The following is a 14,468-nucleotide window of genomic DNA, read 5'->3' on the forward strand; positions in this document are numbered from 1 at the left end:
TAGATAGATAGATAGATAGATAGATAGATAGATAGATAGATAGATAGATAGATAGGCAGGCAGATAGATAATCTTCACTAGTGGCAAAGTCTTGGCAAAGTCCTGGTGGGGATACAAGCTCAGGCATTAGAAGAATACCAAAGAATGTGGTCTGGGTGCAGGTGAATGAGAGAGAGAGGTGGGATATGAGATCAGAGACTTTACACAGTAGGTTAGAGCTGAGGCAGTCCTAGAGGATGCTGTGAAGTCTTTGGAAAGACAAAGCCAATGGGCAAAGAGGTAGGTAGTCAATGGAAGTCTTCAACAAGAGTCTGGCTAGCATACTAAGCCAGCAGACCAGTGGTAAGCTTGAGAAAAGAAAGACAGGTCCCTTGGGCCCGGATAATAGCTGTGAGACTATGTAGTTGGTCACATTGGGTAGCTGAGTTTGTTGGGGGAGAAAGAAGATTGTAGGGAGACTGTAGGTGTTGAGTTCAAGATATTGGGAAGAGGGCTCTGTCAATTTGCTAAGATGAGACAGATACCAGGAGGAGCTTTTGAGGGAATTTTGAATGGATCTTACTACACAACCAAGTGACGCTGCCAAGTAGTTCCAGGCTGGAGACAGATTCAAGAGGTACCCATGTGTGAATCCTAAAGCCTTATTGGAAAGGTGGGAAAAACACAGTAGCAATATAATCCATTTCTTTTCTACAAAAGTACTTCCGATATAATCTTTTGTTTGTTTAGGTGTACACATAAGTATGCATGTATGTACATGTGCTCATGAGTGTGGGGGTGCGTGCTATGATGTATGTGTTAAGACCCTGGCGTATGCCAGGCTAGTTGGGCCATGAGCTTCCTGGAACTCTATCTCCATCTCTCATCCCACAGTAGGAATAACGGGATTACAGATGTGTGCGGTTGTATCGAGCCTTATGTGGGTTCAGAGAATATGAACACAGGTCCTCATGTTTGCATGCCAAGTATTTGACCCACAGCCCTTTAAATGTATACTTTCTTGTATCAGCCTCCATTTTATTCAGCCCACTATAGATGTGATAAGGGGGGTAGCCCTTTTTCATTTCCAAATAGAGGACTGATGGTCCACAAGCAAAGATAGATGAGAAATAAAGTAATTTCTCATCTATAGGTTATAGCAGTTATATAAATGAGCTGATCTCAGTCTCTTACTATCCATAGAAGAGTGTCCCCCAAGTAGCATTCTGAGAAAAAATATATATTTGTCTAAAACCCAAATAAAATGTAAATAAATACCCCTTAAACAATTAATCTTCCCTATGGCGGCATAAGACAAATACACTCCACCCTCAGAATGGAGTCAGCAATTAGAAGTGCACTAGAGTTAAGGTGCTGACGTACCTCAGTGCTGAAGACAATGTTCCCTAGGTCTCTACAACCCTCCCATGCACAAACATTGTGAAATCCAGTACTCCCTAATATTGAATTCTAAATCCTACATATTTACAAATCAAGGACTTTCAAGTGACTCAGAAGTGAAAGCAAACATAAACAAGCAAACAAAAACCAAAAGAACAAAACTACTTTCTACTAACCCAGACCCAAAAACCATACAACCAACCTCAGAAGCAAAGGCTATCAAAGCCTTGGCAAATAAAACCCAAAACAATGACGGAAATAACCACACAGTGAAAAAAAAAAAAAAAAAATCCCCAAAGCAAGGCTACATCTTTCCAAGAATACTGTATTCCGATACATGGAGGGGGTTTCACCATTGCTTTTTCTTCTTTCTTTTTGTCATTACATTTAAAACATCTGATTTAGATGCTGGAAGAGAGGAAAGATCTGGGTTGTTTATTTGAATTCCCAAAATAGACAAAAGCTATTTCAAAGACATACAATATTACCTTAAAATATACTTGATATTTGAAACTAAACTTTCAAAGTTTTACTGTATAGAATTCTTTTGGGAGTTAACAAGAATTAGTGCAGAAAATGCTAAAAACTTTACATAAAACAACTACTTAAACTACCATGGGAATCCTTATGAAAGTTCATTGTATTTTTACCCACTAGCAAGCAACTGGAAAAATGAAATAACATCCGGTTACAACAGGATCAACAAGAAGAAACATTTCAGATTAAACTGAGCAAAGATATGAGAGGCCCACATACTAAAAATTGTAAAATGCAGACCTACATAAGTGACCTAACAGGGAAACAGGTCGTGTTTCTGAATTAAAGCTCAAATTTAAGTTGTCAATTGCTCTCGAAATTTTGCTTAGATTCTATGCAATCCCAAACAAGATTTCTACAAATATCAAAATGACATCTCCACAAATGTCAAAAATTGATTTAAAAATTATATGAACAATCTATTCTCATAAAGTCAAGGTTGTTTTATAAAATAATAAATGATAAAGGGCATTATACTAGCTAACTCTTAAGATGTGCTTTAGAGCTGTGATATTGCATAATATTGACACAAAGACAGATACATAGAACGGAATGAGCACAGAAATATGATCAAGTAATATTTTAATTAAAACATTTATCGTGTGTGTGCACACACGTGTGTGTGTGTGTGTGTGTGTGTGTGTGCATGTGCCATTAGCACATTTGTGGAATCCGGAAGACAACTCATCAGGCTGGTTCTCTCTCCACCACGTGGGACCCAAGGATTAACTCAAGGTGTCAGGCTCTGCAGCACGAACTTTACCTGCAGGCCCATCTCACTGGTCCAGGCAATTGCTTTTCGACAAAGCTACCAAAGCAGTTGAGAATATTAAAGTTTTCTTCAACAAAGCCCCTGAATAGAGAATACTCTTATGAGTGAATTAAACCACACACAAATGAGTACAGACTATATGACTCCATTTCTATATTTCAGAATACAAAAACAAAAATCTCTAGTGAAAGTTAAATCATTGATTGCTTCATTGGTTAGTGAAGGAGGTGTTGAAGGGACACAAGAAAAGAAAGCTTTTTTCAGGGGCGGGGACTGGGGAGATCAGACATGGTGGTGTTATGTTCATCACTGAGATGTCCGGTTCAACGAAATGCAATATATTTTGTGATTTACACTTCAATAAAATAGATTCTGAAAGAGTAATAAAAACCAAAGAAACGTGATTGTTCTCCTGCTGTAACTGGCATATCCAGCACTTCTAAGCTTAACAATGCAGATACATAGCTCTGCTCTTCAGGTAACTCAAACACCCATCACCTTAAGTTCAGGATTTTGTGGTTGATTTAGCTAACAAATCTACCCAGAGCTCCCACCAAAATGTAGTTGATTTCTCCCTAAAATCCTCTCTGAGACACTAGGAAATCTCTGTGAGTGTGGTCCTTGTTACTGAAGCTTTCTAAAGCAACAAGAGAGGATGTTCTTATCTGAGAAGCATAGTGTCTGTGCTGAACCCAGGCTCGCCAAGCTCTGGTCTAAGATCAGGTCTGTTCTAGACTCTTGGCTGTCCTCATGCTCACTCCTCCCTACACATGCTTATGTTGGTGAGCACACAGCCAGGCTGTTCAGAGAATCAAGGCTGAGGTCTATAGGAACTCCATCTTGTTAAAGCTGAAGAGCCTCTGCAGAGATATTTTGATTAAGTGACACAGATGTCCACAAGGAAGCTGCATGCATTCAGGACCCATTCATTTCCCACACATTCCCCACCACACCTCTAAAGCAAACATTGCCATCTTTCCCTCTGTCCATTACAGAAAGTGTTCCTCAGTAAAGTCTGCTTATTTTGCCCAAATTCATCCAGCTAGCTGGTGGCACTGCTGCGATTTCCATCTCTGGGGTACTTCAAGTGATGTGTGATGTATTTCTAGACACGAAAGCCTGAAGTAAGTAAGTGCACAGACCTTTGGGTTCTGGCTCTAGTACTAGTCATTTTGTCTTATCAAAAAAAAATAAATGTCACGCGGTTCAATACACAGCTGACACTTTATAGGGCTTTTGCTCATCACCAAAATGTTATATTCTTCCTGCTGGGAAGTCAATATTTGAAAATAACTCATTTCTATCTTTAGAGAGTAAAGACTGTCTCTAAATCCGGGGAGAGTTATTACTTGATAAGAAAGAAAAACAGAAATGTGATATATATATATATATATATATATATATTTTTTCTGTCACACACACATATATATGTATATATGTATACATATATATATACATATATATGTGACAGAAAAATAAATGTTATATATATATATATATATATATATATATATATATATGAAAGATTCCTGGGGAACTAGACAGTCTACCCCAAATCATGCAATAACCTGACTTATTGTCAATGTTAGAGTCAGACTAATGCTTTCAAATGGGACACTTCTACATTATTTACCCAAAATACCATGATATTCTCACCTATGAGACTATCTTAAAAGCAATGAAATGATTAAAAATTTAAAAGGGAACTGATGAATACTTCTTTGTAGCAACATGGTCTCCAGGAGATAAAGTCGTTCGAGCATCCGAAAGGAGGAAAACACCTGAAAAGCATTCGTCAGCTTCCCCCTGGCCACCACTTCCTGGAAGCACAGCTTTGGCAATTCAGGGTCTGACTCTCTTAATAAACAATCAAATTCACAGTCCTCAAAACCTCAGGAGTCAACAAGGTGATGGCCCTGTAGTCACCCATGCAGGCCATGGAGGTGGCCTAGCATTCTGAGCGATTTCTAATACTTAAGTCTAGTAAATACAGAATGAAGTACTCCTGGTAATCACACGCTTAAAGTGAAGCATTGTTGTAGGGAGAATGACAATTTCACCTTAAAGTAAAAAAAAAAAAAAAAAACCAACAACAATTCTTATAAGTCATCTCTATCTGATAGTCTCACTTCCTCCCTGTCTTGGAAATCCTAGGTGTTTGCAGATTGCAGAGACCGTCTAATGGAGGCGGCAAGGTCACCATCTGACTCTGGTAATACTTTCCTTTACCGTGTCTGCCACGGATCCCCAGCTCACTCACAAGTGACTCTATCTATCCACCGCAGGGAGAGATGGGAAGGGTCGGAGCACACAGTGCCATCTGCTTTCCTCCCCAGCACCCCTGGAAATGAAGACAGGGGTGGGAGTGCCTCCTAGAGATGAGAGCAAAGTGTTCCCCACTGAAGTGTCTTTGGGCAGCACTTGGCCCTGGCACAAGATGCAGTCATAGAGACACAGAGCAACACTAGCATGGAGCCCAGCTATGAGGACCCCACAGTCACAGAATGGGCCCACTCAGGTCTAAGGATGCCAGTGTGCCCCATCTGGGGCCACCTTTGCTCTCTGGTGACCTCACACAGCCCACGGCATTTGTTTGTTGAGGTGCTGGGGCTCACACCCCTCCGCCCTCATCAAAAAGGTACTTACAGTTGCATAACCAAGTACAGGTGATTCGGGCTTTCATAAATATCTTCCAGGGCAACGATGTTTTCATGCTTAATCCTAAAAGTGGAAAAGAAAGCAACACACACTGTAAGGCCAATTGTACTTGAAAGCAAGGTCCTGACAGGGGGAAAAAAAAAGTTACATGGTAGAATCCCAACTCCTTGATACCACAATGGAGACTACCACTCACCACCTTGTTTAAACATATTTCTCAAGTTATTAACCTCTCAACCTTCTTCCCTTGTCATTTCTAAGACCTTAGAAACTCACAGTAACACTGGATTGAACACTGCTGCTGTACACGGATGCCATGGACCAAATTTCTCAACACTGTATTTCCTCACATAGCCCCATGTCAAACGGCTGACATCCTGGGTAGAGCCCAACTTCTTTCTTCCGTCTCAATGTGGGGACATCAGACTAGTCCAATCAGCTGCTTGTGCTGCTATACAGAAAATATACACCAGGGAACAGTTTCATGGTGATGTTCAGTGTAGGCTGGGGAAAACCAACCTGAATGCCCTCCCTGCAATTCACATTTGTCCCGCCAGCAAATTCAGTTCCCAAGTGAACTAACTAGTGGCTAGGAAATCTAACTTTTACATTTTTCAAAATTGAAAAAGAATACAGGTTTAAGTCATCTCTGTCTGGATAGTTGGATTTCTTATTTCCTCTTTCTCCTGATAATCCCTGGGATTCGTGGATTACAAGGACAATCTGAATCCTGGGAGTTTGGCACAAATGCAAATGCTCAGGCTCTGACTACGCAATACAAAACCAGGGCGAAGCCAAACACTATGTGTTTTAAAACCATCAGACAATGTGGATATCTAAAGAGACCCGAGAGACAAGGAGATAAGATCAGCAATTTTCAAATCTCAGCACACTCAGCGCTCAAATGAGTCCCCTGAGGATCTGGTGACAAGGCAGGTTTTGATCTAGTAGGTCCAGGCTAGGGACCTAATATCTATATTTCCCACCAACATGCAGATCCTAAGGACCACACTTCCAACTGGGAGGACAAAGGCAGCCCAGAAGAAGGAAACAGATCCATTCTAGCTGTTAAGCTGAGCTATCCATGAAGAGCAGTCTCTGCTCTGAATGTCAGGCTCGATATTTATTGAATGCATATGAGGGGAGAGTCATTTCATTCCTCCATGAGCTAATTAGCTCTTACCACATGCCTGTTGCTTACACCCTCGATGAACCATTTAAAGACAAGATGGAGCACGCAGATTCTTGTGAGCCCCTTGATAGCAGCTTCACACAACTCATCTGTTTCCCCCTCGTACCTACAACAGACCTGTTTAGTAAATATTTGCTGAATGAATAGATGGGTGATATTTAAAGATCATTGCCACTAAACAACAAGAAGCAACCTTCCATAGGTAGCTTGTGAAAATGGAGAGATCTCCCCCTCCCCAGCATCAGATAGCTCCCTCTGCAAAAACAAAACCAAAAGGTGGAATAAACAGAGGGTTCTCTTGATTTGAGTTGGAAGAAGAGAAGATAATTAGCGAAGAGCGGCAATGCTTTGCTTTGAGGTCTACAGCTCTTAGTAAACATGGTTTTTTGTGGGAGCTAAAATGATGACATTAAATTCACATTTCACCTGCCTACCTATCTGTCAGTAATAGCCACTGCACAAGTGAAGCAGAATAGTATCAGCAATGAGTTATACCAATATATCAAATAACCTTGCCACCAAAGAAACAAGTTTGGTGCTTAAATGGAGATTGTTACGATCTTATGTATTTGTGGGATTGTCATTATTGCCTCTGCTTGAGAGAATACGATCAAAGAAAGTATATATTAAGTGCATTTTTTCCTTTATAAGAGCATAAATATTTTTACTTAGTCTCATTACTCTGGGCTGTCAGGGCCTAGATTTATAGGTAATTGAGATGAATGGGACCACACAAAGAGCTGCTAAACAGAATACTGGAGTGACAGTTGCCTCCAAACTCTAGAAAATAACACACACTTTTAAAAGTATAAATATGTCCCAGCTATTGCATTGTTAGTCATATGGCTTGTAAGCGCCACTGGAAATCTGATGTTTTCATGAGCTTAAAGACCAGCATCTATGGTTCTGATATTCTTTGGAAGTTGAACCAAGAAGGCTTTTTGAGCCCAAGAGTTCAGTCACTCAACAGTTAATAACCATTTCTCTGCATACAAAGACTCAGCTGTGTACAAAGCATTCGACTAGTCAAAATGGCAGGCTGTAAAAAGGGCCACAGTGCCTGACTTGGGTGTGTGGACTAGAGAGCCCATGTGTCTTCACTGAGTGCTGACAGAAGATTAATTTTTTGTATCCACTGGACCATTCTAGAGAGGAACCACAGATGGCAGGGGCAAACCAAAATGAAAGCAGCTGAAAATATACTACCATACTAGCTCTCTCCTTCTCAACTCGTGTTTCGATGAGCCAGTAATGGAGCAATTTGTCCCTGACTGGGTTTTTGTTGAGTATCTGGAAGAATATAAGAAAAAAAGGGGGAAATCTTGTGTCAGTGGAGCAAACCATGAACAATTAGGCATTAAATGGCAAACTCTGGGATTGCCTTTAAGGTTAAAGGAAGCTGGTCCCATGTGGGTGAGAATTACAGCAAAGATCTTAAGAAAATGATGGGGCTGAGTTGCGATGGTTAATGTTTGAATAAGCGTAGTTGAGTGATTTCAAATAAATCCTAAAATGGCCTCTTCAATGTCTCTTAAGAAAAGTGGCTTAATTAACTTGGAGCTGTTAAAACATAGTAAAAGAAAACACTCTGGCCTCCTACATCTCCTTTTAATCACTTATTTCTACTCCAGACTCCTTATGATAGAGACAGATTAAATTTAACATTTAAAAATTTATAGATTATCATTACAAAATACCAGACAAATATCCACTCATTCTGAGGCTAGGGCAGTGTGTGTGCTACAAATGCTTAACCACAAACAGAGACTCTTCTTTCCCTGATTCATCCGACAAATATCTGCTGGGAGGCCACCATATACCAGCCACAGTCACTGGAATTAGGAAGTCAGTGGGGAACAAAACAAGAGGAAGATTCAGCCCCCATGAGCACACAGACTACAACCAAGAAACCTTCTCAGGGAGTCCAATACTCACTAGAAATTAGTGTCATGTCATTAATTATTACTTCTGGGAGCAACAGAGATTAAACCTACAATGTCTTCCATGCAGAACACTGAGCTTCATAATGCCTCCTTCCAGGCTTTTCTTTTTGTCATTGATCCATCTTCTATTTGCCATCTTACAAAGTAGTTGCTATGTCTCTTATCTAGTGGCTTTCATTTGGCCAGACTGTGTTACTCAAGCAAAAGTAATGACCCAGGTATGAAAATACAGTTATCACAAGCAGAGCTTTGAATAACAGTGAAGCTATTGCTCAACATGAACTATATATCATGCATATGCAAATGACTGGTTATGTAAGGTTCTTGCCTTCATCAGCTGAATAAGTTTTCATGCATAAGAAGGTAAGTTCTATGTAGGTAGGAAATCTCAATGATTTCAGTCGCTACTGTCTCCCCAGTACTAAAGAAGGGTGTGACAGAGATTGTCTTTAAAAGATATTTGTTGAATGAGTGAGTGAGTGAATGAATGAGTGAATGAGTGAGTGAGGCCACACCTCCTAATAGTGCCACTCCCTGTAGGCCTATGGAGGCCAATTACATTTAAACCACCATACTTGTTTTGTTGATGTTGCCATATTTTGACACCTCTGGGGATTGAACTCAGGATCGTGATCATATGAGGCAATCACTCAACCACTGAGCTATACCTCTAGCCCCAAGCTTTGTTGAATTCAGTCTTTTGGGAATCCATGTAGCACTTTAGACAACCAAGGTATTCTAAATATCGATTCACTCATCTATTGTACTTACTACTCTTCCCAACTTTGGGCTGTTTGCTTATTTAGAATGCAACCACTCGGTTCTCTTTTGAAAATTCCTATCTAAAACTTTGAATGGGACAGTTGTATTCCACAAGAGACTCCCACCAAGATAGCTGACTTTGATTGCCACTTAACTGCAAACTCCAGAGCACTATCCTCGAGCCCCTATTTTACTGTTTATCCAGGAGACAATACGGAGACTTTGCTGAAATGACATTTCTCCATGATATAAGCCACACAAGACTATTTAAAAAGAGAAGTGAGGTGCTCAGAAAAATTTCACTCTTGGTAAACCCCCGTTAGCTCCTAGCAACCACTACAGTCTTCACTAAATGGTCACAAACCATCTGCTTAATCTTCTCTTCCAGAATGTTACTGTGCATTGAAGTCCAGCTCGTCAGTCTGCAGATCTCAGAGCCTACCATTTTATGTTTACAAACTCTGACAATGTTCCTGATATTGTCTTCCGAAACAGCTCCATTGTGATTCTTTTGTAACAAGAGCAATTTCCAGAGTACCCTGGGGCCTAACAAACCTAAACTTAGCAATGAACCAATTTCATCCCTTTCTTTCGAGCCTACTTACAGCGCTGTTTTAGTACAACATTTGTTGAGCTTTAAGTATGTGTCAAGATGGTACTAAGTTGTGTTGGTTTTTGTTGGAGCTGAGAATTGAACCCGAGGCCTCCAGCATGCTAAGTTGGCACCTACCATTCACTTACACCACCAGGCCCTAGAATTTTTAAATATTTCATTTAATATTGACAACAACTGTACAAAGTAGACATTATTTTCCTTGTTTTTAAAGGGGGAGGGCAAACATCTTGGAGGTCAAGTATTGAAGGTGATAACAGTCATAGTTAGCATTGTTAGGTCTTGATCTAAGTTTATTCTTACAACAAAGCCCATGTAAAAGCTACATATATAATTTCTACTAACCACATGTGCTAGTTAGTTTTCGGTCAACTTGATACAAGCTGGTATCATCTGGGAAGATGAAATCTCAAGCAGAAAGAAATGTCTCCATTAGATTTGGCCTTTAGGCAAGTGTGTGGAACATTTTCTTGATTAATGATTGAAATGGAAAGAACCAGCCTACCACAGATATTACCACCCCTTGGAAGGTGGACCTGAGTGATATATATATAAGCTGAGCTAGCTATGGGAAGCAAGTAAGCAACATTCCTCCATAGTCTGTTTCCATGCCTGCCTCCAGAATCCCGCTTTGAGTCCTTCCCTGACTTCTTTTCATGGCGGACTAAGATCAGGCACCTAAGCCAAATGAACCCATTCCTAACATAGTTTTATCACAGCAACATAAAGCAAAGTAGGACACTAAGTTATAACAAATACATCTAAGACAGAAGTTCTCAACCTGTGGATCATGACCCCTTTGGGGTCACATATCAGATATCATGCATATTAGATACTTACATTACAATTCATTACAGTAGCAAAATTGCAGTTATGGAGTAACAATGAAATAATTTCGTGGTTGGGGGTCACCACAACATGAGGAAGAATATTAAAGGGTCACAGCATTAGGAAGGTAAGAACTACTGATAAGAGAATATAATTCCAGAGTTGTCTGCATAAGACTCCGACACCTAAACTGGGGGTGTCAATCTCATCATGAACAATATAGGGTCCACTCTGAGGACACTGAGCTTGGTGAACCACCTCAGCTTCATGAATACTGTCAAGGTACTTGGTTGTAAACCTTCTGACTGATGAAATCTCAGCGGGTCAAAGGAAAACAGAGGAGATGTGTTCACAAACAGACTCATACAGGTCCAGAAGTTAAAAGTCACAAACGACTTCTCATGAACTCATCTCTGCTTTCTCCATCAAAACTGGGAGAAAGCACACAGAGAAAGGAGATGGAGATGCGGAGACAGCCCATGTGGAGGCTGTGCTTTGTCCAAATCATATAGCTGACCTCCTATTAAGTCACTATTCAGCTTTTCCAAAGCATGGCCAAGGGGAGCCATATGCCATGAGATATGTCCTTTGGAGAGCAGCAAACTGCTCAGAAGTGTGCATAATTTAAAGTCAATAACAAAGCTGACCCAAGCCTAGGTGTGAAAAAGAATTTCTTTTAATTTTCATCACTAATCTATCAGGCCCACAGGAAGCACTAGATGACCAATGTATGTGCTGAGGGTCAATACTTTATGAGAGCTACAGTAAAGTCTCCATAATCTCGAACAACAGGCAGATGGAAAGAGGGCAGAGAAAGGAAAGTTGAATGGGAAAACAGCACACGGGTATTGAAACAGATGCCTGTCCGCACTGTAACTAAAAGCCAAGCCAAACACACACACACACACACACACAAACCATGCCAGAAGAAGCCAAGAGAACATTTTAAAATTAATTCAGAAAGAAACCCACAGTGTCAAATGTACACACAGACCCTGTTCCAAAGCCCCCAAGCTGCAGGGAACATCAGGACCAAAGGCGTGCTTTGCACACATTCCCGTACGTACTGATATCAACATCTTCCCCTCTGGCCTAAGTTCTCACAGTTGAAGAATCCACAAATGTTCAATTATTTGATAAGTGAGGGATGAAACACATACACACACACAAGAGGAAAGAAAAGAATGTTCAGTACTTTTTTTTTTCTCCATTCCATCGTGATCTATTGACCTGAAGGAAGAAGAAAATTGTGAAGGCAAATTCTAAAGAATTTAGAGAAAGGAAAGTGCAACGAAATTCCTTTCCTTTGCATCACCCTTACTTTCCACGTGGGTCAGAATGTGCTCAGAAAGGACCAACTGGAACAAAGCATATTACTAGAAAAGGCAGGGCAGGGATGACAGGAAGGTCTTAGTCAATGTTCCATGGCTGGGAAGAGACACCGTGACCAAGGCTGCTCTTATTTAAAACAAAACAAAACTGTAATTGGGGCTTGCTTGTAGTTTCAGAGGTTTTGTTCATTATCATCATGATGGGGAGTATGGAGCCACCCTACATCCTGACCTGGAGGCAGAGAGAGACTAGGCCTGGCATGAGCTTTTGAAAGCTCCAAGCCAACCCCCAGTGACACACTTCCTCCAGTAAGACCTAATCCTTCTAATCCTTTCAAGTAATGTCACTCCCTGGTGACTAAGAAATCAAATATATGAACCTTCGGAGGCCATTGTTATTCAAACCACCACAAGAAGCGTCTCTTCTCGGCAAGGACTGCAGCCTCACAAGGAACTGCAAGCAGCTTCCCGCATCTTCTCGGGCTGGCAGTCCTGTGTGGGAAAGGCCTTTCTCCTGAAAAGCAAACCAATCCAATGGAAAGACCACGGTACTTCAGCACCCAGCACTCTTGGTTTTTCTAAGCAGGCTACAAAGTATAATTTTTTTCCCCACACATAAAAAGCATAGCTCCCTGGCATGGAATTGAAGAATATTCTGACAATACTTAGTTTTAGGTATTCCTGTTAATGTAGTAAACACTTACTTTTCCTCAAATTTAAAGGAAAAAAAAATCTGTATTTCCTGCTTTCTTAGATCAAAAGTTTTCCCCCTCCTAAATTACATACACAGCACAGGTTATAACTGAGAAAATGAAATAATGTCCATCAGAGGAGAAAGTGAGGGTTTCAAAATATTTACCAGATATTAGCAAAATTAATGCCTTTAACTTTCATGACATGGGCAGATAGTATCTCTTCCTTTACACAACCTTCTACAGTCAGACAGCCTCGTTCCCAGTCCATAGCCACCTCCTCTCCTCCCTTCCTAAGCACCCTGTGTTCTCTCACTAGAGAGCTGAGCAGACGCTCTGCCTTAAACTCCGGCCCTGGCTCCTTGGTGGTCCAGCATGAAGTCCAAGTCACCACCCTGACTGAAAGGCACCCACAGCTTCTTCACATCTTTCCCAGTCTTCTTCCACTACTGTTCTGCACCAAAACTTCACGAGTTCGGGCAGGCAGTTCTCCCACACTGCACCATGCCCAACCGTGCACACCTTTTCTCTGGCTACAAACGAGCACTCTTCTTCCCTGCTTCTTCTTACTGAGGTGCCCTTTAAAACATCTCCATGGAGAACTTTTACTAATTCCTAAGGGTTCACAGGACTTAATCCCTCTCTCTTCTTCCCCATTCTAGTTCTTTTTTAACCTTGTAGTTCATGCCCCGTCTGTCCCAAGAACCTTAGAGCATTTGGGTACATGCTTTTCATACGTAGAGAAAACAAGTCTAGAAGGGTACGAATGCATTCAACCAGTAACAGTTAGCTCAGAAAACGCTAAAGCGGAGGGGAGGTCTCACTTTATACTTTTGCCTCGACTGGGTTGTATGTCTGAAGTTCAAAACTCGGAAATTTGACTCACGTAACTATTCCCTCACAGCTTCCAGGGGCTGCACCAGCTTCTGTTCTCAGGAGAAGTGTGATTCAGTGTGCACAGTGAAGCTCCAGGTCTCAGGAGAAGCGTGAGACATTAGCTCTGTCTTCTCTTCCTGAACTCAAGGGGCAACAGGTTGCTAGATTGTTTTATCTCTTGACTTTATTAAGAGTAGTTTTTTTTTTTTTTTTTAAGAGTCCTTCATCAAAATCATCCACCTCTAGCGCACCGAAATAGATCCATGCTGCTGCCCACAGAGTCACACGCTAGGGCTGGAGAGAAGGTTCAAAGGTTAGGCTGCTCTTCTGGGGGACCTGGGTTCAGTTCCCAGCACCCACACAGTGGCTCCCAGTCATATGTCACTCTGGTTTCGGGTGACCTGATGCCCTCTTCTGGCCTCTGGGGCACAGAGCAAACAAGTGGTGCACAGACAACATGCAGGGCAAACACCCTGACATTTAATATAAACTAACATAAATTTAAAAAAAATAAGAATCCCGTACTGACCAGCCAAACTGCACAAACAAGTGGACAACTCGGTCGGTGTTCTTCCCGGATGGGTCTAACTTAGAGTTCAGACGTGTGGCTTAAACTTTCTAACCTGGTTTGCTCGCTTGTAAACAAACACTAAAATATACGATTTTCCTATCTTACTACCTTCCAACACATATACATATGTTTGCATCAAATAAATATAAGCATTCATATATCTCATAGGCTGTGCTGAGGTTTTGTCGGTTAAAAAAAAAAAAAAAGTAAGTGAGCCATTCTAGGGAACAACGTCCGGAATTCAGGAAAAAACAAAACAAAACAAAACAAAACAAAACAAAACAAAACAAAACAAAACAAAACAAAACAAAAC

General features: G+C 41.0%; 1 protein-coding gene across 3 annotated transcripts in view; it reads right to left on the reverse strand.

Annotated features, from left to right (window-relative positions):
• Positions 1 to 14,468, reverse strand: part of Camk1d (calcium/calmodulin dependent protein kinase ID) — a 392,540-nt gene that overhangs the window by 144,346 nt on the left and 233,726 nt on the right. For all 3 annotated transcript variants that reach the window (XM_055593882.1, XM_055593883.1, XM_055593884.1), the window contains exon 3: positions 5,336 to 5,410. In XM_055593882.1, coding sequence (XP_055449857.1) covers positions 5,336 to 5,410 — 75 coding nt within the window. The remainder of the gene's footprint in view (positions 1 to 5,335; positions 5,411 to 14,468) is intronic.

This window comes from Psammomys obesus, unplaced genomic scaffold (assembly GCF_907164565.1).
Source record: "Psammomys obesus unplaced genomic scaffold, mPsaObe1.curated_primary_1811, whole genome shotgun sequence".
NCBI lineage: Eukaryota > Metazoa > Chordata > Mammalia > Rodentia > Muridae > Psammomys > Psammomys obesus.